Genomic DNA, 26,878 nt, shown 5'->3' on the forward strand with positions numbered 1-26,878 from the left:
TTTTTTTGGGATGACCCTGAACTGGATTCCTGTCAGGCCAAATGGGCTCTGAGTCCGCCTTTCTCTATTTTCACTTGCTTCATTATATTACAGAGTGCAACTCTAGTAGTAACCCTAATCAGAAAGGTAAATTTGCAGGAACAAAGTCATTGGCTGCATTTCAAATCCAACTATTAGAAAGAAGCGTTATTGGCCATGTTGAGTATTAGTTCCATAGCCTCCTTCTACTGATTTCTTAAACAATTCTAAACAGAGAAGAAGTCAGAACCCTTTAAGACAGGAATCATAAAAAAAATTGCACATTAGTTTTATTTTCAAATTTGGACAAACTCGTATTCCTAGGTGATGGTATGGCTTTTGAGACTTGGCATTTTTCTTGCTTTACTATGTTTTTTTAATCATAAGTTTACTTTGTCTTATTTTTTGGTTTCATTTTTTATTTTTATCCTATTGGGTTTTTTTTGTTTTTTGTTTTTTTTTCCTTTTGGATTTTTCCCCCTTTATTACGTTACATATTGCTAGGACCTGGATAAGGCCCAGGAGGAAATACTGAAACACCAGGCTAGCATTAGTGAACTCAAGCGCAATTTTATGGAATCCACACCCGAACCACGCCCTAATGAATGGGAAAAACGACGTATCACACCTCTGTCCCTACAGACACAAGGGGTATGTCACTAGCTATTTGTTGGCTGTATGTCTCAATCCAGCTGTTCAGTAAAACTTAGGTTGCTAATCTATTATGTTGATTCTCAAGAAGTTACAAAATGTTCCCTTTTTTTAAAAAAAAGTAACTGCTAATAATTTTTAAAATACTAAATATTTATTAATAATGTGTAATACTTATTGATGTAGTTCTTGGGTAAATTGTATGAGTTTTGAAATACCTTTAGAATAGTTTCACTATTTTACTCAAGTAAATTGGTAGTAATGAATCGTTTCATAGGGCGACTTAGAAACTGACATATATTATATTTAGTAAGTTAATTATTAACTTCTGAAATAAGAGTTTGTTTAATAATTAAAGAATTAGTAATTAAAGGGATGTAGGAATGTAGACCATATTTAGAATGGTTTAAGGTAATTACTGTGAAGATAAAGATCTAAATTTAGCTTTAAAGACTGATGAGCCCTGTTGAAAACTTGTAAAATGTTAATTATACAACTTAATACTGAAACTTCTTAGTAATGAAATGTAGATGAGTACTTTAAGAACATTTTCACCCATAACATCTCTCCAAACTCATTCTTTTTCTTTCCATGGTTTATTTCTCTCCCCCACCACTATAAGCATTGCCTTCAGAATATATTCTCAAAATATTTATTCATTCTCATCTATATCTGTTCTTTTTGATGCTCCAAAATCTCTCCTGTTGTCAACCAAGAACTTCATGGGCTCGTTTATTTTACTTGAGGGAGATAGTGATCATACTATATTTAATACGCAGTTTTAAAAAGTGTGTTCAGGTGTTACCCTACAATTTCCTCTTTCCTCTTTTCCTTTCACCCCTCTCTTCTCCTTAACTTCATCATCTAGTCTGACTTGAATGTTACCAAATTGTAAGCGTTTGATTTATATATTCTTAGGCTATTTTTATTCACCTTTTCTTAAAAAGCAAAGCTGTTGGTTACTTTAAATTTCTAAGTTTGTGACAGTGAAAGGAAAACAGCTCTTTAAAGCAGGTGAGCAAAAGTAATTGCTAAAAACTGAAAAAGCTTTTGACAATATTAAGATTTAAAACACCATAGCAGGGTCTTCTGAAGTTGTATACAACTTTAATTCTTATTTTCAGCTTTTCTGAAGATATTAATGTCCATATTTCAGAATCAACTCTAGAGCATTGTGTTTTCTGGGGAAACAGTGTCTGATGACGTGCTGGGATTGTGTCCTCTCTTTATGTGCCGCTTCATCTGGTTTGTTCCGCTGACCCACACAGTCGTTTTATGTCTGTGTTGCTATAGATGTAATGTACTTGTCTTATTTGTTGATCATGTCTATTGTTTAAAACAATAGAGCAAAGGAGACCATCTTTTCAAGGATATTTTATCCATGACGGAGAAGCATCAGATGGCGGCCGCATGGACAGTTGAAGAGAAAGCCCAGGAGGCAGACAAGGTGTTCACCTTGCATCCTTGGATCTACTCTTGCTTTTTACCCTTTTCCTTTATTTCTGTCCACAGCCATAAGATACTCCTTTTTCCTTGTGTATCAACCTAAATTATAAAAAATAAACTTTTGAGTGCTTAAAAAGTAAAATAGAAACATAGGATCATTAGATGAGAAGCACCATATTGCAAAAGTACTTTATTTGAAAATCTACCATCTGAAGTGCAGACATCTCAACCGATTTAGGTGATAAATGACCCCTTATTTTGATGGATGTGGCTGGCAGTTGGGAAACCATGATTTCACACGAAAATTCACTGTTTGTGCAACACACACTGTGGTGGTGGTAGAGTAACGAATTATGTGTGATTTAGGTTACGGTTTTACTAATTACATTTGGAAACCTTTTGAATTTTTATTTTTTAAGATTTTCAGTGGCTAAAAGATTTTGGTGTATGCGAGCAGCCCCTCGGATCTCTCTGTGATCCTGCATATATGAAATATCTGGCATTACTAGGGAAGTTAGCTTTCCGTTGCTTTTACATTGTTATTCTTTTATTTCTAGTGATTTTGCTTAGCCAGCTGGTCAGCTTGTTGTTTGTTGGGACTAGAATGCTTAGAGTCTAGTGGAGGAGATAGCAGACATGCTAATTAGTAACTAGAAAATTTGGAGCGCTAAGAAGTGTTAAGGAGATGAAATACTTGTCGAGTTAGAAGGTGATTGGGAAGGCTTGGGAAGAGATAGCATTTGAGTTGAGGCCTTAGTGATGAGAAGGAGGTGGATGTGTGAAGTTTTTTCCATGTGTAAGGAAGAGCAAATGCAGCCCTAAGACAGAAATTAATTTAAAGGACTGAAAGACCAAATGACAAGGTCTGAGAAAAGTCAAAGAGATCAGACTCCAGATCTTGGCAGGATCTTCAAGAACATATTAACAATTTGGAATTACATTATAGGAGTGATGGGAAACTATTGGAGAGCTTTAAATTGAGAAGTGCTATAATCCCACGTGTATGACAAAGACCCCTCTGGTGCTGGTTGAGGAATGGATTATAGGGGGATGGGAATGAGAGCACAGATCGGAATAAGGAGAAAGTGTTTCCCTTCCACCAAGTCTGATTTTGTTAGTTGGTAGAGAGTATTACTCATCAGAACATACAGTGGAACGGTGGGGGAGGCAGATTAAGTGGAAGATGAAGCCTTGCGCTAGGAGAATCTGAGATCTGGTTGAGATGAAATATTTCTGGAACACTGCAAATGAGAAACATAACGTCATAAAGCTAAACCAAGTGACATCTTTATATACTTTAAAGGTTAGCTTGAAATCCAAAGCCAGTCAGACTCTGCGTGTAAAATGATGACTTTAATATCATATGCTTTGAAATATTACATAGTTTTGAAAATCTATCCTTAGAAGCGAGTCAGATGACATCATTTGATCAATTTAAAGTGATGTCCTTGCAGTAGGAAACTTTGGGATTTTGGTGAAGATGTTTAAAATGATCATTTTTTCTGGATGTCATCGTTTAGGGGAGTGTACAATATAAACCATGTAGAGTGAAAACCATCCATTCGTTATTGTAGAAGTTACATTAAAATGATGTTATGTGAAATTTAAATCTGGAGGTTATCCACTGTTAAGCTCCTGAACGGTTTATCTACGCTTGAAGGTACTGCTTTTTTCTTATTCTTTTCCTCTCCAGCACATGCAGGAAAATACGTACTTACTTAACACACATATGGACTGTTGTAACTGCAATCATCCATTCACCCAACAAACATTTTTTGACCACTTACAGTGTATCTGCCCCACGCCAAATAACACATCATTGCTATTAGTTGAAAGTTAAGTCTACTGGAGTGTTTTGACTTTTAACAGAATATCTTTTAAATTTCTGTCTTTGTTTCATCTTCATTTTGCTCCTTAATTTTTCAGGGTGTCCTGATTATCTTTAAATTGCAGTCCTTAATAAAATGTAAAATAAAAAATTATGCATAAGAGTATAATTTGACCAAGTTTTCCAAATGTCTATAATATGTGTTTTATAGATAAAAAAAGAACAGTAATAGTTTCTTGTTTAGAAATCAATACATCAAACTTTCAAAATGGTTTCAGTACATTATGAATAATTTTGAGAGTAGAGCAGAAAATTGGAAACCAAATCATTTAGTCTTTAATAGGCAAATAACTATTGTATATCAGCTTATGTACTGTGAGAATTATGACACACTTGAACTTGTATAAAATATGAGTTTATATTTTATATAGAAACTCCTGAGTCTAGTAGAGATTCCATACGTTGGACTTTTAAGGTAATTTTGGAGATATTTTATCGAATAGTTAGATGCATGGCACTTATTTAAACTCCCCAGTGATCTCTTACCGGTTAGGACACCATCTCCACCCACCCGACCCTAGGGATGATGTAATTATGGAGATTGTAATTAAGCTGAAATTGTCCAGAAGCTTTTTTTCTCTCCTGAGTATTGTGCTTACACACCTCGCCCTCCTCATCTCGTTGTACCTTCCCTTCACGCCAGTTAGTGCCCCCTCTCCCAAGGGGCATCCCAGAATGCCATTCATTTATTCATTCATTTATCTGTCTTTAAGATCTCTGAGCAGTGGGTTTTATTAGGAAGTATTCTTGAACACATCTGACGTGAGGGGGAGCTTCATGGTGACTCTTAGCCATTGGCATTCTAGGTACCTGGGATAGTCCCCAGCTTTCCTGTTGTGCCCTCAGGCAGATTAAGGACTGTCATTTAAGGGCCAGAAATATGAAGATTAAATTCGCCTTAATAGCCTTTCAGGGATAGATGATTTTTACATTGCTCAGAGTTTCCCCCTCTGAGTTTGTCTTCCTGTTTAGAGTTTTTTATTTTCTTTACCTGTTTATTGTTGAAAAAAAAAAAAGAGAGATACTGTTTCTTCATTCCATGGCACATTTAGCATGTCTGAGGGAATTTCAGTGGGTTACTGTCAAAGCGCTTTCCGTACAGACAGAGTGGTATGGGGCAGGGGAGAGGTCATAGGAGCTGAAATGGTTAGTGAAGGCCATACACAAAATGTGGAATATTAAGTGGACCTCAGAGAGATGACAAAATTGGCAAGGCCCAGAGTGCCTGGGGAAGGGCATTGGAGGCAAGGGGTTAGGGACACCCAAGCTCTAACACAGAAATAAGTGTAGCAAGTGCAGGGGCCACCAAAGAGGCTGTTCTTTGCAGAAAGGCCCACGCCAAGAAGATCCCTGAAGAATATACAGAGTTAGGGGCTTTCCTGGTGGCGCAGTGGTTGAGAGTCCGCCTGCCGATGCAGGGGACGCGGGTTCGTGCCCCGGTCCGGGAAGGTCCCATGTGCCGCGGAGCGGCTGGGCCCGTGAGCCATGGCCACTGAGCCTGCGCACCCGAAGCCTGTGCTCCGCAACGGTAGAGGCCACAACAGTGAGAGGCCTGCGTACAAAAAAAAAAAAAAAAAAAATACAGAGCAGCGTTTGACGGATGAGTGGGTTGGTTATTCTCAGCTTGAGATAAAGTTTCAGTGAGAAACTAAAGAGTTTCAGCTTGTTTCTGTAGGTTAGAGCTATCAACGATCCTCAAGTAGGGTGGAAAGCTGTCATTCAGGCCAATGGCCACAGATGCCTGCTGCAGAATCTTTTAGAATCCTTGCCTTTCTTTCAATTTATGCTGCTCTGTGATTCTTTCTGGTGTAACCTTTCCTTTCAATAGGTCACTGCTGTCTGTTCTGACTTATTGTTAACTCTTTGCTCTTCCTTTTCTGACCTCTCTAGAGCCTAGAAGAGGAGATAACATCAATTTTGTTTAGTGAAAAGGGCTTTTCTGATAGCGTGAAAGCCTCCTTCACCTCAGCCACCGCTTGGACAGCAGAGGGCACTATTGTGAGCCCTAGTGCACCTTCTGAAAAGCTTTCTTCCTCGCCCTTCTCACAGTTGCCTGAGGTGCATTTTACTTTGTTTCCCCTGTTTTTAAAAGCCACGTATGAGAGTGATTTTTATTTTTTGAGTATTAAGGAACCCCGTCCTCCAGTGCTTTCACTGGTGCAATTAACTCTTCCTGGGAGAAACATTCAAGAAATAATGACAGAATTTGGACTCGAGGAAAAGATACTGATTGGATGTTTCTCTTGCTTCCTTTCCGTCCACCCCAATCTGCCTAAATTCAGAGAATCATTTAAACCACTAAGGCCCAGAGTCTGAGTTGTTATGTGGAGGGAAACCTTCAACCAAGTAGAAGCTAAGTATTTTTTACAGAAAAGTTTTCAAAGCCTAAATGTCTTTTAAACATCTTCTGATGGTTTATTATTTTAAAAATCCTGTTTATATGGAAAAATTCGAAGTGCTTGCCATACTCAATGAAATAATTCTTTTCATTTTTTGGAATGACCCCTAAGGGATTCCCTGAACTTGGGCAGAACCCATCTGGCCATTTGAGGTTAAGTCATAAAAATAATGATAATGAAATGTCTCCTTTAGAAATGTTCTGATCACTGGATATCTTTATTTATAAAGAAGTTTATAAGTAGGTATAGTTAAATGTTACCCATTTACCAAAATAGATTTAGAGATTTCCAGTTTAACATCTGAAACCTCTGGGCTTTCAATAAACTTGGAAGGATGGCTCTCTTGGTCTGTCAGTAATGTGATTTACATGGTATTAGTTTTGAGCAATGAAAACGTGCCCTTACCATGCCTTTAAGAATAACAGGGCAGATCAAAGGCAGTGTGTGAGTATATGTTGATAGGTGCCCTTTCAGGACCTTTTGCTCATGGTTGTCCATGTTGCTGGAGCACATAAACATGAGGTTGTGTTACCTGTTATAGGAAACAGCTCCAGTCCAGTTAGTGTCTTGGCAACTTCACAGCAAGGTCTGTTTCTGCCCAGAGGGTTCAGGGGTGCAGTGCTCTTCATTCAGCATCGAGATACTTTCTTGAATAAGTAGGGCTACTATCTCTAGCTGAATTTTTAAAGTTAGAGCACAAGGCATTAGTGCTACCCGAATGTCAAAAAGTTGGCTAGGCTTTATGTAAAGTAGCCTTTTAAAAAAAAAATAAGGAAAATTTTAATCTTTAAAAACAGACTCCTTTGTAAGAAAGTTTCTACCCTGATTATCAATACTATAGCATAGGAAGTTATTTACTTATGTATTTCGTCTTCAGGCATTTATTGAACATTAGGTCCTGTACTTAACTGGAGTAAATCTACTCCCCCAAAGTAGATGCCTGCAGGGGCTAGCAATGTGCATCTCAAATGATAAACTGGGTCCATTTCAGTTTTCAAATGGAGGAGCTAAATTCTAAGAGAACGCACTTGGAGCCATAACTGACATCCGCCCTAATGTTATAATATCCCTTTTGCTAATCTGTCGCACAGTTTGGGATGTTAATAACCGTTTCTGAAATGACAACATTTTATGTTAATAACTGTCTGAGACAATTATAATTTTGCCAATTAAAGCTGATTTTTAAACAAGCCAGCAAAAAACAAAGGCATCATCTTATTAATACTATATTCATTTAGGAATTAGGGGTTCAGGCAGGATTTTTTTTTTTTTGTCTGATTAAAATCAAACTGTCAAATAGATTTTAAAAGTCTTAACATTTAAACTTTAAAATCATGAGTAAGCTCTGGTATAATTCCATTTTTCCCCCCTACCTTTTCAACAAGAAGGAGCTTATAGGTATAATAAAACCATTCATCTCTTTGGGAGGACGCTAGCTGTTTTTGTGTTTTTGTTTCCTTCCCTAAGCTTCTTGCATTTGTCTGGATTGTCCTTCATGTGACCTCGGGCAAAGGTTTTTGTAGCTCTTGATTCTTGCTGTTGTGTCTTCGCGGTGTCGGATGTTTGTTTTGGTGGGTGTCGAGGTATACCTTTATTGATTCTGTGTCCTCGGTTGCTTTTTGTTCCGCAGAAATGCGCTCCTGAGTCGGAAGGGCCTTGCGCCGGAGCCAGTGATGCTGTTAAGGTTCTCCCCTTTTCCATGTTAATACCATTGCCCGACGTATCCGATCCCGCTCACGTTTTCACCCGCTTCCCTTTCAGTCCACCACCACCATCATCATCATCATCTTCGCTTTCCTCCATGACATGAACCCGCCATCGGTTAAGTTTGCTTGCCGTCGTTTTGATTTATTCATCTATTTTTGTTTCCCCCTCGTCCATTTTTGTTTCTGTGCAGAGTTCACTTGAGACTCTGAATGTAGTGGAGGAGAAGAAGCAGGCAGAGGTTGGGAAAGACGAAAGAGTAACCCCGGCAGAGCTGAACGGTAAAGAGCCGTCCCCTGGGCATGGTCCTGGGGAGATGCGGAAGGCGGAGCCGGGGACGCAGAAAGACCCCACCCCCCTGTCTTCTGAGAGCAGCAGCGAGAGCGAGGAGGAGGAGGAGGAGGCGGAGGACGTGGGGGAGTACCGGCCCCACCGCCGAGCGCCAGGGGGCTCCCTCAGGGAGGAGCAGGGAGAGTATGAAGAAGAGGTGGACGAGGCACCCGGCCCAGCAGCCAAGGTAGTAGAGAGGCAGGACCCGGTGCCGGCAGCCAGCGCGGTCCCGCAAGCAGGTGCCAGTGTCGGCACAGTAGAAACAGTGACCCAGGAAAAGGGAGGAGCGGGCCCCCACATCCCTGCCGAGAAGAGTGGAAACGAAGGCGCTGTTAAGCAAGACGTGAGCGAAGAAACGGAGGACGAGCAACAGAAAGTTAACGGAGACGTGGCTCCCGTTGACATTGATGTTTTGCCACAGATTATCTGTTGTTCAGAGGTAAATGGGAGACCCCAGCGGGAAGCTCAACGCTAGAGCTGTTTCTCAGGTGGAGCACACCTGCCTCTCTTCTTCTTCCTGTCCTCCCAGGTCTCCTTCAGCTTTTTCGACAGGATTCTGATTTTGATCTCTCACTGGAGGAAGGGGGAAGGCCCTGCTCTGTCGATTTCCTGCCCTCTCGGGTCACGGTTTCTGGCGTCTTTACCGCAACTGGATCACCCGATAAACTTTCCAACAGCAGCCGTGTCATTTTTTTTTTTCCCTTCTCATTTCACGTTGAAATTTTTCTTTGCATGGTTTTGGATGTGTTCGATGGTTTATTTTCAGTTGCACTGTCTCCTCATACTCAATGCCTTTGTGTTCATTAGAAAATTGTGTGTGTATTGTTGAAAAACGGGCAGTGTGTGTGTGTTGCTGGTGTCACGACTGGGTTTGACTCTCTGGCTCATTCTCTCTTCAGTTTAAGATTTTCAGAATGGCAGCAGGCTCCGATTACCATGATGCTCTGCATTCAGCATCTAGCCCTGATGAAAACATTATTTCTTGAATACCCCTGGCATTTCAGGTTTTAGATTCCAGGGACTGTACGGTCTGGTCAGGAGACGTAGCTTTCCTTCTGGGCAGCGAGAAGCTAACAGGAGGATCCCCTTCTCTTCTCGTTCTGTCGTGTCATCAGTTCTGGATTATTTGCAAGTTTGATTATGTGTTTTGTGAGTTGTCTCCATTGGGTATGGGTCTTCTTTTTCTCTTCAAGAAAGAGAACTTTCCATACTCCTCTTAGATTAAGTCTTGGTCACTAGGTGCAGTGTCTCTGATTTGGGAGGTAAAGTTAGGCTGAGGGAGGATTTACTTCCATGTGAGGGTTCCTTGATTACAATTAAATGCCGACAGTAGAGGGATTATCCGTATTTGCTGTCTTTCATGGGGTAGAAAATCTTGAAGTGACTTTGTCTTGAAACAATTAACTGGATTTATGTTACTTTTAAACTTCCAATTTCACTTCAGAGAAGACGTTTTGAAAGTCTTTGAATGCTTTGAACTATTATTTTCTGCATTTAATATACAGGTTATTCCTCTTTAAATAATTACACTTGGGAATTTTCTCTCAAGGAAAGCACTGTAGTGTTTTGGTAGTAGTATAGTCTGATGGTGTATGAAAGATACATGCTCAGCAGACTGCAATGTTAACAGGCATCTCCTTGAATGTTTTAAATGGTTCAAAGCATTAATGCAACGATGGTGGAGTGACTCTACAGATAGAACGTTTTAACTTATGTAATACAGAAGAAACACTGCAAGATTTAGACAGGTATAACTGAAAACAATCCTGGTTGAAGATATTTTTTCTGAAAATGGGATCTCCTTGTCAGTAGGGCAGAAAAGGCTTTTTGGGAAAAGAGCAAATCTTAGCCTACTGACCAAGTGTGCCAATTAAAGACACACACGCAAACATTACAGCCTTCACACAAACTATATGCTTCTTTAAACTGTAATAAAAATTGAGGCAGGTCACTTCTTATCGTTCATTCTGTTTTGTTTTATTTTCAATTTTATCATTACTTGCTTAAAGCTAAAGTTTCCATATCACTGTATGCCAGGCTTGACATGTAAGTAATTTGGGACCATCATAATTTGAAGCCCACCACGATTTAGGGAGCCATTATGCTAGCTTATTCTTCATATATATCTATACACATATATATGATATTTGAAGGAAAGTGTTTTTCTTTTGTCTTTTGTTTTAGATGATTTCCTTTTACTCTTTTCTTTTGTTCATGAGTGTGTGTTTGGATATATTTCTTACAGTTATTTTTGAAGGCTCCATTAAGCACTTTTACTTTATTACCTCTAGAATTTATGTTTCCCTTCCTTTTCACTTCAGCCACCAGTGGTAAAAACAGAGATGGTAACAATTTCTGATGCCTCACAAAGGACAGAAATCTCCACCAAGGAAGTCCCTATTGTCCAAACTGAGACCAAAACCATCACATATGAGTCTCCACAGGTACAAAGTCTCTAGACTTGGACTGTTTGAGTTCTGTTTTACTTAGTCTTTCTGTTTCATTCTGTCTTCTCCTAGTTTATGTTTCTGACTTTGACGTAGCTTTTTATATCTCCATTTTATAACTGTACTTCAGCAACGTAACTTGCTACAGTCAAATTGGTGACCCAGTGATTATGGGGGGAAGCATACATGTGATTTTTTTAGGACAGGCAGTACCAATGGTGTTCTTATTATTCTTATAAGCCATTTCTGGCTTGATGTATCCAGGAGTGTTTATGTACACTTGGGAAACAGATCATCTTACAAAGTTTGTTGGATCTGATTTAATTTATGGATTCATAGGATTTAATTTAGGCTTTTATCCCCTCCTCCAACTCCACGAAGACAGAGCCATTCAACTCACTCTTATTTACAAGTACACACATATGCACACACACCTGTGCTTCTCCTCATGTGGGATTATTTTCTGAAAACATATATTGCCATTCTTATGTAAATGTGATACTGTGCGTCTAAATAATTATCAGATTCGTGTGTTTGATTTTAGGTATTCACACATTGATTCTGCAGAGGTTTGAAATAAGATATTGAACCTTAAGGGTAACAAAAAAGGGGAAAGTAGTCATCATTTCAAAATGGAATCATTTAGAAACTGGGACAACTCTTTTCTCAACTGAGAAATTTAGTGTTCTAGTAGGATTGTACCATGGTGGAGGATGGCAGATTATTGTCCTCTCAAAATATTTTTTAAAGGTGTAATGCGTTTGTGTGTGAAGCATGCCTTAAAATCATTTTAAATACACTCTCTGTAAATGTGCGTAGATCCCACATAAGCACAAATAGGTTTCTTATGAACGGGCGTGGTAGGAGAGCATGTACTCATGTGTTTCTGTTGTGGTAAGTGCCCTTGTAAAGAAGTAGAGGTGCGTGACCCAAATTCGAGAGATCTCCTCCTAACTTACAGTAAGAAAGACTCTGCACTTCCCAGTTATTTCCTGTCAGTGTCAGGAAACTGGAGATAAATGTGTTTGGTGATCTTAGCATAAACTCGTAGCCTATTAATGTGCTTCATTATTTCCCTTGGTAAACTCTAGAACTTTCTAGTATCAAAGCAAAGAAGTTAAACCCTATATAGACATAGTATAAGATTTATATATAAGCTATATACACACTTATATATAGAGAGAGTGCGTGCGCATGTGCACACACGTGTGCATACGTATTGAAATACATGTAGCCATGTATACGCACAAACTATTACAGGAACAATGTCATTAAAAAAAAATCTAGAGATAAGCAGTTGACCAAATCGCTTAAGCTTAGTCTATCCTAGTCAGGTTCTGTTGCTTAGTAATCTGAGAAAACGTTTATTTTTACCCACCTGTGTTTAAAAAAACAACAAACTCAGCACTTCTGGTCACTGTGGAAACTTCTCTGCTTGGTTCTCTGCTTTCTTCTTCTAGCTTCTGTAAATGGCCCTCAGTCAGATTTTCTCATGACTCCCCTGTAGATCTCAGTCCCACCTTCTACTTCCATTCTTTGTTTTTTCTCTCTCCGCCCAGCGTTGGCTTCTCCACGTGCACTTAGCCCTTGACTTTACTCTGTTTATAAATGCCAGCCAATCTCTGTAAATCACCACTACAGACATGCAGAGGATAGGCAGCTAGCATCTTCTGTCGACTCCTTAGGTCTTAAAAGCTGCATGTTCGATGGGGAGGGGTCTTCTCTGACAACGTAACGGAAGTTAAGCCTTACTTTGTATTTTCCCCCCAACTCTTCAAAGATTGATGGCGGGGCTGGTGCTGACTCGGGCACGTTACTGACTGCACAGACCGTCACATCTGAGTCCGTGTCGACGACGACAACCACACACATCACCAAGGTAAAGCAATCCAGGGGAATGTACACTGCCAACAAAATCTTTTCTGAATGGTTTCTTTGTTCCTATTCACACTTCCAATTATTATGCACAGTGCCAGTGGAATAAAAACGCCTAGATTTAAAGTATGCAAGAAACTGGGCTCCACTGACATTTGTATTTAAACCAAATTCAAATTGCAAATTTGTAAAGTACAAGGGGGTAAAAATATGTTCTAAATAGCTATACTTAAGGCAGCTGTAGGAGCAGAGGGAACCTAATAAAATTGGAAGCCTAGCTTTGGTAAGTACAAGTCAGCTCTCCTGACTGAAGCAAGGAGGTGAAGACTGCCATTGAAAATTTTCACCGAGTTGCTCAAATCATGTAAATTTCCCCCATTGATTTAAGATACTAGTATGTCAATTTGGAGCATTTCTCCAGATCACTCTCTAAATGTTTAACATCTGATGACCAGTGATCCTCAAAGTGTGGTCTCTGCACTGTCAGCAGCAGTCTCACCCAGGGACTTGTTAGCAGTGTGAATACTGTGACCCCACTCTGGATCTTCTGAAACCCCAGGAGTGTTTAGGAAGCCCTCCACGTGATTCCAGTGCGTGCCGTGGTCATCACCTTTCTAACCCAGCATTATTTTCCAGTCGTTTCTTTTGCTTCTGCTTCTCACGTTTGATTAGTGCTTGAAGGTCTCAAATGTATCCCTTGTGCCCTCCTCACGCCACATTTCAACAACAAAAAAAACTTTGTGAATTGAAAAATGTCCCATAAGTGCAAGATGGTATTGGTGTTCATTTTAAAGCATATCCAGTTATTAAGACCTAATGATCTTAGCGATCAGCCTTGTTTCTTACAGTTAAGTGCAATACCTGTGACCGTGTGTAAATTTATCAGTGTTGTAGAGGTTGAGTGTGCACTTTCTCAGGACTGGGTGCTATTTGCTCATTGTTTAGAGTGTCACAGACATATGATCTCTCAGCTTCTATCATGCTCCAGGCTCTGTCACCTCGCTCCAAGCCAGTAACTCTGTAACTCTGTGGGCAGTTCACCCAGGAGCTCCTACCCCTGGGTCTCCTCACAGCCTTTGTTCAGCCACATTCCATGTCCATGTCACAGCCACGTGCAGAATCAAATCAAACATTGGATGAAAATCTTTATATCGCCCTCACACATCTTACCTATCTTAAACCAAGTCCAAGTCTCCTTTTTTTAAATTATTATTGCACTAAACCAAATGAATAAAATCACCAAATGAATCTGTATGATGCCAGTCAAGCAATTTCCCAAACCTAAACTAGATGCCTAAATTATTAGCATTCCTTATAAACTCTACATAAAACAAACAACTATTTCTCCTTTGCTTGCTTCTTTTCAAAAATTGGCCAGTTGGAAGTGAAGAAACTCAGGAAACTGTAATGGAATGTTCCAGTGGAACTGTTTGGATTAAATGGCATCTGTTGCATCTTAATCTCACCTGAATCTTGATAAGATAGTTTTTAAGGTTGCTTTCAGTTTAGGAGTGCTTACAGATGATGCTACACTTTGAACGATCGATCAGATTCTCTATGGAGCTTAAAAATAAAGAAATTTCTAGAACATCAGTCTTCCCCACCCAGTGTGAATTGCTTAACGATGATTGGAAGGTCTAGGTGTGCGCCATCTCTGTTTTCTCTGATTATGTGTGCGCCATCTCTGTTTTCTCTGATTATGTGTAAACATGTTTTAGTGATTGCTAATCCTTCCTCCCTTCTGTTTCTTTATGCCTTTAGACTGTAAAAGGTGGAATATCTGAAACGAGAATTGAAAAGCGCATCGTGATCACGGGAGATGCAGATATTGATCACGACCAGGTAAAGACTTGAGCTTCTGGTTCTGAAACTGGCCACGTTTATTTTCTAAGTTTCTGTCATCATGTCACGTCCCTGTATCAAACCACTTCTCTCCTTCAAACCACGTATCAAACCACGTATCTCCTTCCTAGATGAATGCACCTCCTAAGCTTGGCATAAAGACCCTTCACAGCCTAGACACAACCTGTCCTTTCAGCCTTCCTAGCACTGAATTAGCACAAAGTGTGGGTTGTTTTTCATTTCACACTAGCTTTACATGCACCTTTGGCTCACAATAATCAAGAGGATTTTTGGCAACCATCAGGCATTCACGTGGGCCTGGTTTAAAGGCAAGTCATCAGTTATTGAAAAATAAATGGCAGTTAAACGACACTGGCTTCCAAAAAAGGAAGCCGCTAAGTTTGACTTATGCCTGCTTTCAGGAACTTATCGAGTATTTTTTTATAGCATTAGAAAAGTTGGGCTATTTACCTCTAGATGTTTTCTCCTAGTTATTACTATTATTGAAGGGTAGGAAAAGGTAATATAAGGTCTCTTACAAAGTGAAAATTTATATGTATTCAGAAAAGATTTTTTAAAGAATTGTACTTCCATTCTACTGTTAAGCTGAACAGGTGACGAATGGAACCGCCGGAGACTTGGAGAGTAGCTTTAATTTTAGACTGCAGTCCCAAGTGATGATGAGAATTTTTTGCTTTGTTATTTTCTGAGTGATTTTAACTCAACTTTAAAGGAGACCAAGCTCTTTTCCTTTTACAATAATTTGAAGAAATGGAAATGTTCAGTTGACCAAATGTTCAGTTGTCCTCAGCTGGGGAGTAGGAACAAATGATAGTCACCCAGCTTTGAACACAGAAATTTTAGAGAACAAAATTTCTCATTTAAGAAAGGCTTGCTACAAGAAAGGCCAAACAGGAATAGATTTTCTTCTATGACTAAAAAGAAAATTACTGTTTTTTAAAAACTCCTGTATACATAATTTTACTTACATATTTCATAATGTATTTTTAAAAATTCCTTAAGAGTTATTATAGGTTAAAAGGTTGCCCTGACTCTGAATTTTGACTTAGTAATAGAGCTTCCTAGTAGATGACTATACATGTGTCTGTTCACCACTAGAAAATGAATTACCTGTGTGGAAACCAAGCGTCTGGTTTCCCTTATAGAGGATTTATTCTACTTCTCTTCACTGGGACAGTTTTCAGTTGCTCTGACCTTAAGTTGGAGCAAACTCTATTCTTACTCTTTTTTCCTCGGGGACTCTCACTCAGCATTTATTGAATTTCTACAGTGTGCTGGGCAGGAACCCACATTCTTTGGCCTGATGGAAGGTGAAAATCGGGGTCCTCTCCCAGCCTTTGTTTCGTCTGCCCTCTGTCTCCACCAAACAAGGCCCTTTCAGGGTTTCAAATGCCACTTTTTCCCTTGAGGGGTTACTTGCAGGTTTTATTTTATGTGTATTCTTTTGTCCCGTTTTTCCTGAAAACTCAAATCTAGATAGTAATGCTTCTGAACGGCAAATATTAAAAACACAGTCTGAAACGTAAGTTCCAAAATAACACAAAATAACAAAATTCCTAACTCTTCCATTAGAAGAAAATCATGACGCTGCAGCTTTAACTGTTGCTGTGAGGACGCACACTTTCAGCCCATTTTAAAACTGAAGTGGGGCGAGGGGGCTAAGGGAGGGATAAATTGGGAGTTTGGGATTAACAAGTGCACACACCACTATGTATAAAATAGATAAACAACAAGGACCTACTGTATAGCCCAGGGAACTATAGTCAATATCTTGTAATAACCTATAAGGGTAAAGAATCTGAAAAAGAATAGATATATGTATTTGTATAACTGAATCACTTTGCTGTACACCTGAAACTAACACAACATAGTAAATCAACTACGATTAAAAAAAAAAAAAACCCAAAACTGAGGTCAGATATCCAAATGAAGAGAATAGATATTTACCTTTTTCATGTTTATTTATAAGATGTCATAAACTTTTTTGAGTAAATGTAATTGTGGCTTCTGGTACGCTTGTCACCAGAAGCTCATGATGAGTTTGCTTTCCCCTTAAAGACTGTAAATGAGATGATGGAACTATTTAAAAGTAAAGAGGGAAATTAGTTCCCTGCCAAAAACTGATGTTGATCATGCAGTGACGTTAATGTCATTGACACCTTTTCAGTTCCTTGCCTACATTAAAAGAATTTTAATAGTGGAAGGAAACCCTTCATCTGAGCAGGATAGGAAAAGAAGGAATCTCTTTTGTGCTGGCAAATGAAAGAGGCGTGCTCCTGTAGAAACTCGCTTTGCAGGTTCTACACCCAGTGCTAGTTATGGCTCTCATCTCCGTACCCGGGAGGCATAAACAACACGGCAAAGTGTATTTCTTTCTAATAAAATAACTTCTCAGCTTGGCAGTGTGATGTGATAGTTTTCTCACAGTCTATACTGTTGCTGCAGTAAATTAACATTTTCCAGTATTTAATTACGTGTACTGATATTATGGAAGGAAAGGAACTGAGGGCAAACGGACTTCAAGTATGTTTGAAGATGATAATAGCAGTTTTCCATTTTCCCTACTTTTCTGCTAATTAAAGCATGTGTCACGCCGACTACCTTCCCTTGGGTATCATGTATTTTCCTCTTTGACAAATACAGGGTTTAATGTAGACAGGTCTTTGTAATGAACATAAATTCAAAGTAGCTGAGAAGTTGTTCTGTAGCTACGTTGGCTCCCATCAGAGCTGTCCTTTCTCAAATTGGATTCCAGAAACCAGCAGGGAGTAGACAGTGTTGATTGTTCCAATCTCCCTCTTGCCTCTGAACACAGACTTAGAGCCTCCCTGATGTACTTGGTCTCCTTCCCCACTCACATGGCACTTAGTACACGGCAGCACTTGCTGTCCTGCTCTGAGATGAGGTCCCCACTCTGCTCCTGCCCACTGGGCTGCCTGCTCTCCCCACGTGGCAAGCAGTTGTGCTGATGCTTAAATGGAAGCCTGGTCCCCTGTCTGATCCACTCTTGTCCCAGCACGGGTAGGTTGCCAGAGTTTGTTCCCCAGTGGAAATTTAAGCACCCTCAAGTGTCTTCCAAGCTTCTGAGTGAAAAGTTTTTGGCGTAAAAATAATTATGGGGTATAGTTTTATCTTTCTTTGTGGAATGCGGCTCAGGGTTTTGCTCAGTAACCTTCCAGCTGACAGAAATGATACTGCAAACAAGAAATGCAGTTGTCCCCAAAGGCAGGTGACAAAGCAGCAGGAAAATTGTGCTGCTTTTTTCAAACATATGTTTTCCTTATGAGATACAGCAGTCTCTCTCCTAATAGGATTTCTTTTTTGTTTTCAAGTTCTTTCCTAGATTTTGAGTGTTGTTCTGTGTGGTTTTCTTTTACTTTTTCCCCGAGACCTCTTTAAACATCTTTCCCTCTGAAGAACAGGATCTTTCCGCTTTGCCATAATCCTCGTATATAGTTTACTTTCTGATCAAACTCGGAGAAATCTTGTCTGCTTTCTCACAGCCTCATCCAGGCAAGAGCCCATGAATCAGTGGAGGGGCAGCCCTCTCCTGCTCTGTAGCCCCCCTGGCAGGATGATCCTGAGGAAGACCCATTAACCTTTTTGCCTTCACTATTTCCACCTGTAAAATAGGGAGCTGTCTTTTATTAGCTAAAGATTAGTCTCTCTCTTTTCTTTAGCTTTACTGATTGTTTGTCGTCATTGTTGCTTGTGGTTTTAATTGTTTTATGTCCTAGAAGCTAATAGATATTTTTCCTGTAACATTTCTCAAGCAATTACTGAGAGCCTAAGAGGGCAAAGATGAGCAGAGCCTGGTCCTGCACCGTGAGTTTTTTTTTTTTTAATTTTTTTAACATCTTTATTGGAGTATTAATTGCTTTACAGTGGTATGTTAGTTTCTGCTTTATAACAAAGTGAATCAGCTATACATATATCCCCATATCCCCTCCCTCTTGCATCTCCCTCCCACCCTCCCTATCCCACCCCTCTAGGTGGTCACAAAGCACCGAGCTGATCTCCCTGTGCTATGTGGCTGCTTCCCACTAGCTATCGATTTTACATTTGGTAGTGTATATATGTCCATGCCACTCTCTCACTTTGTCCCAGCTTACCCTTCCCCCTCCCTGTGTCCTCAAGTCCATTCTCTAGTAGGTCTGCATCTTTATTCCTGTCCTGCCCCTAGGTTCTTCATGACCATTTTTTTTCTTTTCTTTTTAGATTCCATATATATATGTGTTAGCATACGGTATTTGTTTTTCTCTTTCTGACTTACTTCACTCTGTATGACAGACTCTGGGTCCATCCACCTCACTAAAAATAACTCAGTTTCGTTTCTTTTCATGGCTGAGTAATATTCCATTGTATATATGTGCCACATCTTCTTTATCCATTCATCTGTCGATGGACACTTAGGTTGCTTCCATGTCCTGGCTATTGTAAATAGAGCTGCAATGAACATTGTGGTACATGGCTCTTTTTGAATTATGGTTTTCTCAGGGTGTATGCCCAGTAGTGGGATTGCTGGGTCGTATGGTAGTTCTATTTTTAGTTTTTTAAGGAACCTCCATAACCGTTCTCCATAGTGGCTGTATCAATTTATATTCCCATCAACAGTGCAAGCGGGTTCCCTTTTCTCCACACCCTCTCCAGCATTTATTGTTTGTAGATTTTTTGATGATGGCCATTCTGACTGGTGTGAGGTGATACCTCATTGCAGTTTTGATTTGCATTTCTCTAATGATTAATGATGTTGAGCATTCTTTCATGTGTTTGTTGGCAATCTGTATATCTTCTTTGGAGAAATGTCTCTTTAGGTCTTCTGCCCAGTTTTGGATTGGGTTGTTTGTTTTTTTGATATTGAGCTGCATGAGCTCCTTGTAAATTTTGGAGATAAATCCTTTGTCAGTTGCTTCGTCTGCAAATATTTTCTCCCATTCTGAGGGTTGTCTTTTCATCTTCTTTATGGTTTCCTTTGCTGTGCAAAAGCTTTTAAGTTTCATTAGGTCCCATTTGTTTACTTTTGTTTTTATTTCCATTTCTCTAGGAGGTGGGTCAAAAAGGATCTTGCTGTGATTTATGTCATAGAGTGTTCTGCCTGTGTTTTCCTCGAAGAGTTTGGTAGTGTCTGGCCTTACATTTAGGTCTTTAATCCATTTTGAGTTTATTTTTGTGTATGGTGTTAGGGAGTGTTCTAATTTCATTCTTTCACATGTAGCTGTCCAGTTTTCCCAACACCACTTATTGAAGAGCCTGTCTTTTCTCCATTGTATACTCTTGCCTCCTTTACCAAAAATAAGGTGACCATATGTGTGTGGGTTTATCTCTGGGCTTTCTATCCTGTTCCATTGATCTATATTTCTGTTTTTGTGCCAGAACCATACTGTCTTGATTACTGTAGCTTCATAGTATAGTCTGAAGTCTGGGAGCCTGATTCCTCCAGGTTCATTTTTCTTCTCAAGATTGCTTTGGCTGTTCGGGGTCTTTTGGGTTTCCATACAAATTGTGAAATTTTTTGTTCTAGTTCTGTGAAAAATGCCAGTGGTAGTTTGATAGGGATTGCATTGAATCTGTAGATTGCTTTGGGTAGTGTAGTCATTTTCACAATGTTGATTCTTCCAATCTGAGAACATGGTATATCTCTCCATCTGTTTGTATCATCTTTAATTTCTTTCATCAGTGTCTTATAGTTTTCTGCATACAGGTCTTTTGTCTCCTTAGGTAGGTTTATTCCTAGGTATTTTATTCTTTTTGTTGCAATGGTAAATGGGAGTGTTTCCTTAATTTTTCTTTGAAATTTTTCATCATTAGTGTATAGGAATGCAAGAGATTTCTTGCACCGTGAGTTTTGAGGCAACTGGGTAATTGCAAGTATCATTTGAGTGTGGAGGGCAGACACCACCCTGGAGGCTTTACATCATTCCTTCAATCCATACATCGAACCTTAACATTATCTTTATAATCTTAGCATAAGTCTCAGGTTGCAGATGAGAATCCAAAGGTCAGAGAAGATCTGTTTTCTCCACGTCTCACAGTGTGTGCCAGGCTGAGTGATATTCAGAGCCAGCGTGTTTCTCCTATGTCTATCATTATTTGGCAGTGGACTGATGAAATGGGAAATCTGGGGAAATGAGATGCATTCTCTAAAATGAAAAAGGAGCCCATTTCAAGTCTCCTGCTTCCCCAAATAAAGCAGTGAAACTGTCTTGGCAGGAGGAGGGATGGATCCCAGGTGATGGCTATGCTCTTGTATAGCCATCCCAAGAAAGAGCCTCTTCCTCTACTCACAGTGTTCTCTCCTGACCCCGCAGGCACTGGCCCAGGCCATCAGGGAAGCCAGGGAGCAGCACCCCGACATGTCGGTCACGAGGGTGGTGGTGCACAAAGAAACCGAGCTGGACGAGGGGGAAGAGTAAGGTAAGAGCCTCGTCGTCGGGGCCTTTCTCATGACTGTTCTGTATTCCTGAACCTGCCGAGCGATGCGAAAGGTATGTCTGCATCATGGTGCCTGTCTCCTTCAGTTCATCTCATCTTTCAGACTATCATCTCTGAGTACATCTGCTCGGGTGACCTGCATATAGTTAATTATAAACTCTGTGGACCACCGGGCATCATGTGGTGTTAATAACTGCCATGTATTGAGAGCCGCTAATAATCAACATTTATATGTTACGTTACTATTTGTAAAGCACATTAATATAAGTTATCTCAGTGTTCACAAAGAGCCTGTTAGGAAGGTGCTATTGCTTTCGTTTAGATGAGGGATTTTTGTCATAGGGGCCCAAAGGGGAGATGAGTTAATCTTTTAAATGGAGACATTAAGAACTCTGTATCAGAGACGGAACCATAAAGGAAAAGATTGCTTTGAATGTATAAAGAAGTAAAAATTTGAGCCAAACCAACAAAAACAAAAGTAAAAGGTAAGTGATAAAGTTCAACATACCTGGCAGAGACAGGATTAATATCCTGAATATATTATATTAAGAAGCTCTGATGTGTCATCTAGAAATGTAAACACTTAAGTAGAAAAGTGAGTAGAGGATTAAGCAAGTAAACCATGTAGAAACTAAGTGAATAATGAGCAAAAACTGTTCAGCCTCAGTATTGTTTACATCAACACAAGTGAAAAATTCACTTCTGAATCTGGCAAAGTTTATGTTTTTAGCCAGGGTTGGGGAGGTGAGGGGGCGTGGAATACACTTATGCTGCTGTACAATTAGTAATATTTCCTGGAGGACAATTTGGCAAAAACCCACGTCAGATATGCTTACCGTTTAAACCACTGTGAGAAACTTATCTTAAATAATCAGAGACGGATACAAAGATTTACCTACAAGAGTATCACATGTTTATATATACTAGGAAGAAATTTGAAACAATCTAAACGGCCAGCAGTAGGGAGTGGTTATACATTATGCTGCTTCCATGTGATGGCGAAATACATATAGCCTTTCAAAGTTGTGTTAAAGAATTCTTAAAAACTGAGTAAGTGTTCCTGATCATGTACGTATTAGGGCTTTAAAAAGCAGGTTTTATCACACAGCGCATATACTAAATATTGCATTTTTGTTTTTAAAATGATCCATCCGTACATTGGTCAGTTGATAGATAGATCCCCACTGGAGGGGCTGGTCACAGAACCTGTCTTCCTCCTTGTGGCAAGGCCAAGTGCTCTCCCGTCATAGGGCGTGAGGGGTCCTACAAGTGCACAGCCTCCCCTCTGACTTACTAACGTTTGCCAATCTGATAGATATGAAATGGCATACAACTTAAGACATACGACATATAACTTACTGCCATATAACTTTCTTGCAGATTCTTGATAGATTCTGGATACTAATCCTTTGTCAGTTTTATGTGTTGCAGATATCTTTCTTTGCGGTTTGTCTTTTATTATTAATATAGGGCAATATATTAATATATTGAATGTAGTATTTAATATGTTAATATAGTTGAGTTATCAAGCTTTTCTTTATGGCTTATGCTTTTTCCATATCCTGAGGCGTTAAAGATGTTTTCTATCCAGAAATTTTAATGTTGCCTTTCGTGGATCAATCCTTAATGTATCAGAAGTTTTTTCTGTGTGATTAGAAACAGTGATTTGTTTGTTTCCCGTATAAGTAGCCAACGTTCCAGCCCTGTTTATTGAAGAGCCCGTCCTTGCCCCATCTAGTCTGTGGGTCAGATATCAAGTTTCTTATATGCGTGGGTGTGTTTCTGAGCACATTCATTTCTATCAGTCTGTGTGTCTGTCCCTGCTTCAGTGCCATATAGCTTTAAAATGAGACTTGGTATCTAGGAGGACAACACTCCCCAGTTCTTTGTCTTCAAGAACGTCTTGGCTGTTCTGGGCTCCTTCTGTTACATATAAATTTCAGAATCAGAGTGTTAGGTTCTAAGATATCCTGTGCTATTTTGATTGGAATTGCATCTACTCTGTAGCACAGTATACTGAGAATTACACCTTTATGATATCGTCTTCTTTTCCACAAATATTAACATCTTTCCATTTATATAGATCTTCTTTAATGTCTTTCAATAAAATTGTATAATTTTTTTCCCCAGAAGCTGTTGCTGGCATAGGGAGATACAACTAACTTTTCAGTATTGCTCTTATATCTAGCAACCTTACTCTTTATGTTTTAGATGATGTTTTCAACACAGGGTGTATAAAGGGCCTACGAGCAGAAATCATTTAAAGTTTTGGCACAAGCACAGTATCTGTTTTACCTAAATTAATGTGCTATGTTACATGCAAGTCTGAGAACATTCTTAGCTAGGAGTCAGAAGGTCAAGTACTGTGTTTTAATCTTGTCAGATCTCAAACTATATGGGACGTTGGGCAAGTCAGTGGGGCTGGTACAATCTACCTTTTCTACTTATATATAATATGACAATGAATGGGAAGATTGAGTGTTGGACAAATGTAAAAATAATGTGTATTTCTCCTCTAAATTCTATGAATCAGTTACTTAATCAGGAATATGAGACAAAAACTAGTGACCACTAGCATTACCAGCACTTCACCTTCATTTGTGGTATTTTAATAAGTTTTTAAATAAATTAGTTATGTCATTTATTCTTAACACCTTATATTCATTTGTTCAGTGGAGACGCACACACACACACACACACAGCCTTTGAAGTTTGCCTATCTCGGAGGCCATCTTTTATAAGCAGCCTTGTTAAACAAATTTGGGAGGTTAAAGTGTAAATTCACATGTAAGGTGAGCAAACTAGATAAATTTGGAAAGATTCATTTATTCATTGAAAAATATTTAGCAAGTGCCAAAATATGCTAGGCTAGCTTAGGCAGTGAGGGTTTGGATTGTCACATTGGTCGACAACACAGTCCCGGTTCCCTTCCTCAGGAAGGATACACTCCAGGAGGGGAGGTGTCAATATTAACAAATAAACAGAATGTAATTGCATATCTGATAAATGCTCTGAAGGAAATAATGTGAGATGAGAGAACAAAATAGGGGGCTTGAACTATTATCAATTTAACCTGTTACTTGGGAAACAGAATTTGAGTTGCAATCTGAAGGACAAATGGGAGCTACCTCAGTGTCTCACAGTCATTTTAGCATCTCCGCTCCTGACTGGCCGCACTTGTTCTTGAAAAATTTCCTTTGCTGACGCGGGTCAGGGCTGGGAAGAATGTGTTTCCACTGTTTCAGCTACCCTCTGGCTGCCCTGCCAGAATCCCACAGAGGCAGCAGTGGGTCAAGGCAAAGAGCAGGACCAGGACGGTATCCCGACATCAGAAAAGAAGAAGAAAGAACTATGTGTGATGTATCGGTCCCGTCTCCCTTTTCGGGCGTGAAAAGCTCTCCTCGTGGTCTGACCTGACCTCTTCCTTTGGAGTAGCTCTGACCTCTTGATCAAGCATTGAGCGTGGCAGGTGGGGAAACAGAAAGACGGTCAAAGAACAATGTGCCGAGGACTGAACTCCCGGTCTGCTTCCCCAGGCTGGGCGGTGGCCAGCGGTGAGGCAGAGGGGCTGAGTGCAGCTCCACGGACAAGAAAACGCTTAGAGGAGCACTTGCCTTGATCTCTGTATCGTTTTTATTTCCTCTTAAGGACTACTCCCTCCTGCTATTTTATCCTAAATGCATATTTATGAGCCCTTGAATGGACACAAAATGTTACTGACCTTGTCACCGCTAGAACGGTGTCCCCGCTGGTCCTGATGAGGAGGGAGAAAAGCCCAGGCTTGGTGGTGTGGTCTGCGCGGCCCGGGAAAGAAGGAGCCCCAGGAGGGGGAACGCGCGACCCTACTTCAGCTGGTGCCGTAAGCTCTGTGAACGCAGACTTCAGACGAGCCTCTCAGACTCCTGCAGTAATCATTGCCGTTGCATGAAAAAGTGAACGATGCCTCCTTTTCATTGGAAAGCAGTGAGCAGCCCAATGAAAACATGATACAGGAGCAGCCTCTCCTCCATTCACTCGTTTTATTCTTTTTTGTCGTTATTGTTCATTATACAGATATTATGGAAGTCTCATTAGGTATCATCTACTGTTTTACCACTGAGATTTCAAATCAAGGTCTGTACTCACAGACAATAAAGCAGCGGTAGCAGCATAGAGTCTCAAGTTTTATCAGAGGCTCTGGACTGAGTTTCGTGGGAACAAAGAGGCGAGATCTCTGAATCAGGATGGGGCATCAGAGGTGGCTTCTCACTGGAGCTTCACGGCAAATTGGAGTGAGCCCAGAGAGGGAAGGTGTGGAAAGGGGGCAATTCAGGCAGGATCTGGTACTGTGCACCAGACACTCCAAGAACGGGGCAAAATCAGGTGCAGCTGCCTCGCAGGGCACTTGTAGCAGAGTCATGGGAGATGAGGGCACAGAAGGGCAGAGGCCCCATCACAAAGAGTCTTAGGAGCCAAGCAGGAGGCTGAAATTTATCCTGAAAAGCTGTGGGGTACTCCTTTGTATTTGAGAGGTGGTGAGGAGATAAAGGCTTGTGACTTGTTGACCGTTTGCATGAGGATATGGAAGTTAGTGAGTTGGGAGGACAGAGGAGTGGGGAAAATGCCAGATAACGCCCAGGTTTCTGGCTTGGACAAGCGGGTCGATGGTGATACCTGTAATTTCAGTCATGGAACACATGAATTTCATTTTTCACATGTCATGTGCCATGTGGCCAGTCCTTTCAGTTTAGCTGTCTTAAAGCAAAGATGTATTTTTTGTCCTCTGGTACTATAAGAGAGACCAACATGGGAATTAGAGTGGAAGCTTGTAAGTGAATGTATAAGGCTCTGTCTTACACACACACACACACACACACATACACAGGACATGGTTAATTTGAAACTTACCAGATAGTCTTGAGTGTTAAGAGGAAATGTAACAGCAGATTTGCTGGGTTCAAATCTACTTCATAGTTGTGTGATGTGTCCCGTTTATTTCATTTCTTTATGCCTCATGAACTGGAGGTGATAATAGAATCTATAGAGGGTTTGTTAATAAGGCATGTTGTAAGAACTTTTTATAACATAGAAGGCCAGCCATGAGCCCTTTTTGCTCTTAAAAATCAAATAAAAACTTCTACCCCAGAGATGTTGAGCTTGAGATGCACGTGAAATGTCTTCATGAAGAGGTCCAGGAAGTAGCCAAGAGCTGAGAGAGAGAGAGAGAGAGAGAGAGACAGACAAGCAGACAGAACAGCAGGCTTCAGAGCAGGAGGTAGACACATCTGAATGTGTCATCCACTGATGAAGCCCTTGGTTTGAATGATGTTACCCAGGGCCAGGTCAGAGAGTCGGGGCCTGGGGAACAGAGGGGCTACAGGAGGAGTGAGAAGGGCAAGAAGATAGAAAACAGGGAGATAAGGCGGCCACGGAAGCTGCCAGAGAAGCTAGCTCCAAGAAGGAGAGCATAATCAGCATTAAATATGGCAGAGAAATCAGGTGCCTGTGTCCTTTGGAATTGTCGGTACAGAATCTACCTGGGAGCTTTGTCAGAGCTCGTTCAGTCAAATAGTGGAGATGGAGCCTGTAACAGGTTGAGGAAATAGGATTTACACAGAGTGCTTTCGAGAAGCAGGAAAACTCAGTAATTGGCGTTTTGCTTTTCTGTCCACCTTGCCTGCCTTCATCTGAGAAGACAGAGCATTGGTCTGACAGAGCCACTGGAGCTAGTGCAGTGATTACTAAAAACCTGGTACATCCATCATTCCTTTGAGACTGTCAGGTGGACCCTGAGTTCCAGTCCCCAACCCGCAATAAATAACTCTCAGTTGTGTTGCTCTCTGTGC

General features: G+C 40.2%; 1 protein-coding gene across 20 annotated transcripts in view; it reads left to right on the forward strand.

Moving 5' to 3' along the window:
- The window catches only part of EPB41L2 (erythrocyte membrane protein band 4.1 like 2), a 272,775-nt gene that overhangs the window by 178,014 nt on the left and 67,883 nt on the right, over positions 1 to 26,878 (forward strand). For 11 of the 20 annotated variants that reach the window (XM_060114849.1, XM_060114850.1, XM_060114843.1 and 8 more), the window contains 7 exons: positions 523 to 669; positions 2,015 to 2,116; positions 8,300 to 8,875; positions 10,758 to 10,880; positions 12,664 to 12,762; positions 14,520 to 14,600; positions 20,930 to 21,035. In XM_060114849.1, coding sequence (XP_059970832.1) covers positions 523 to 669; positions 2,015 to 2,116; positions 8,300 to 8,875; positions 10,758 to 10,880; positions 12,664 to 12,762; positions 14,520 to 14,600; positions 20,930 to 21,034 — 1,233 coding nt within the window. In that variant the 3' untranslated portion in view covers position 21,035. Of the gene's footprint in view, positions 1 to 522; positions 670 to 2,014; positions 2,117 to 5,893; positions 6,062 to 8,032; positions 8,260 to 8,299; positions 8,876 to 10,757; positions 10,881 to 12,663; positions 12,763 to 14,519; positions 14,601 to 20,929; positions 21,036 to 26,878 lie in introns of those variants that run through there. The other 9 variants (XM_060114854.1, XM_060114855.1, XM_060114857.1 and 6 more) reach the window with 4 other exon arrangements.

This window comes from Mesoplodon densirostris, chromosome 12, assembly GCF_025265405.1.
Source record: "Mesoplodon densirostris isolate mMesDen1 chromosome 12, mMesDen1 primary haplotype, whole genome shotgun sequence".
Classification (NCBI taxonomy): Eukaryota; Metazoa; Chordata; class Mammalia; order Artiodactyla; family Ziphiidae; genus Mesoplodon; species Mesoplodon densirostris.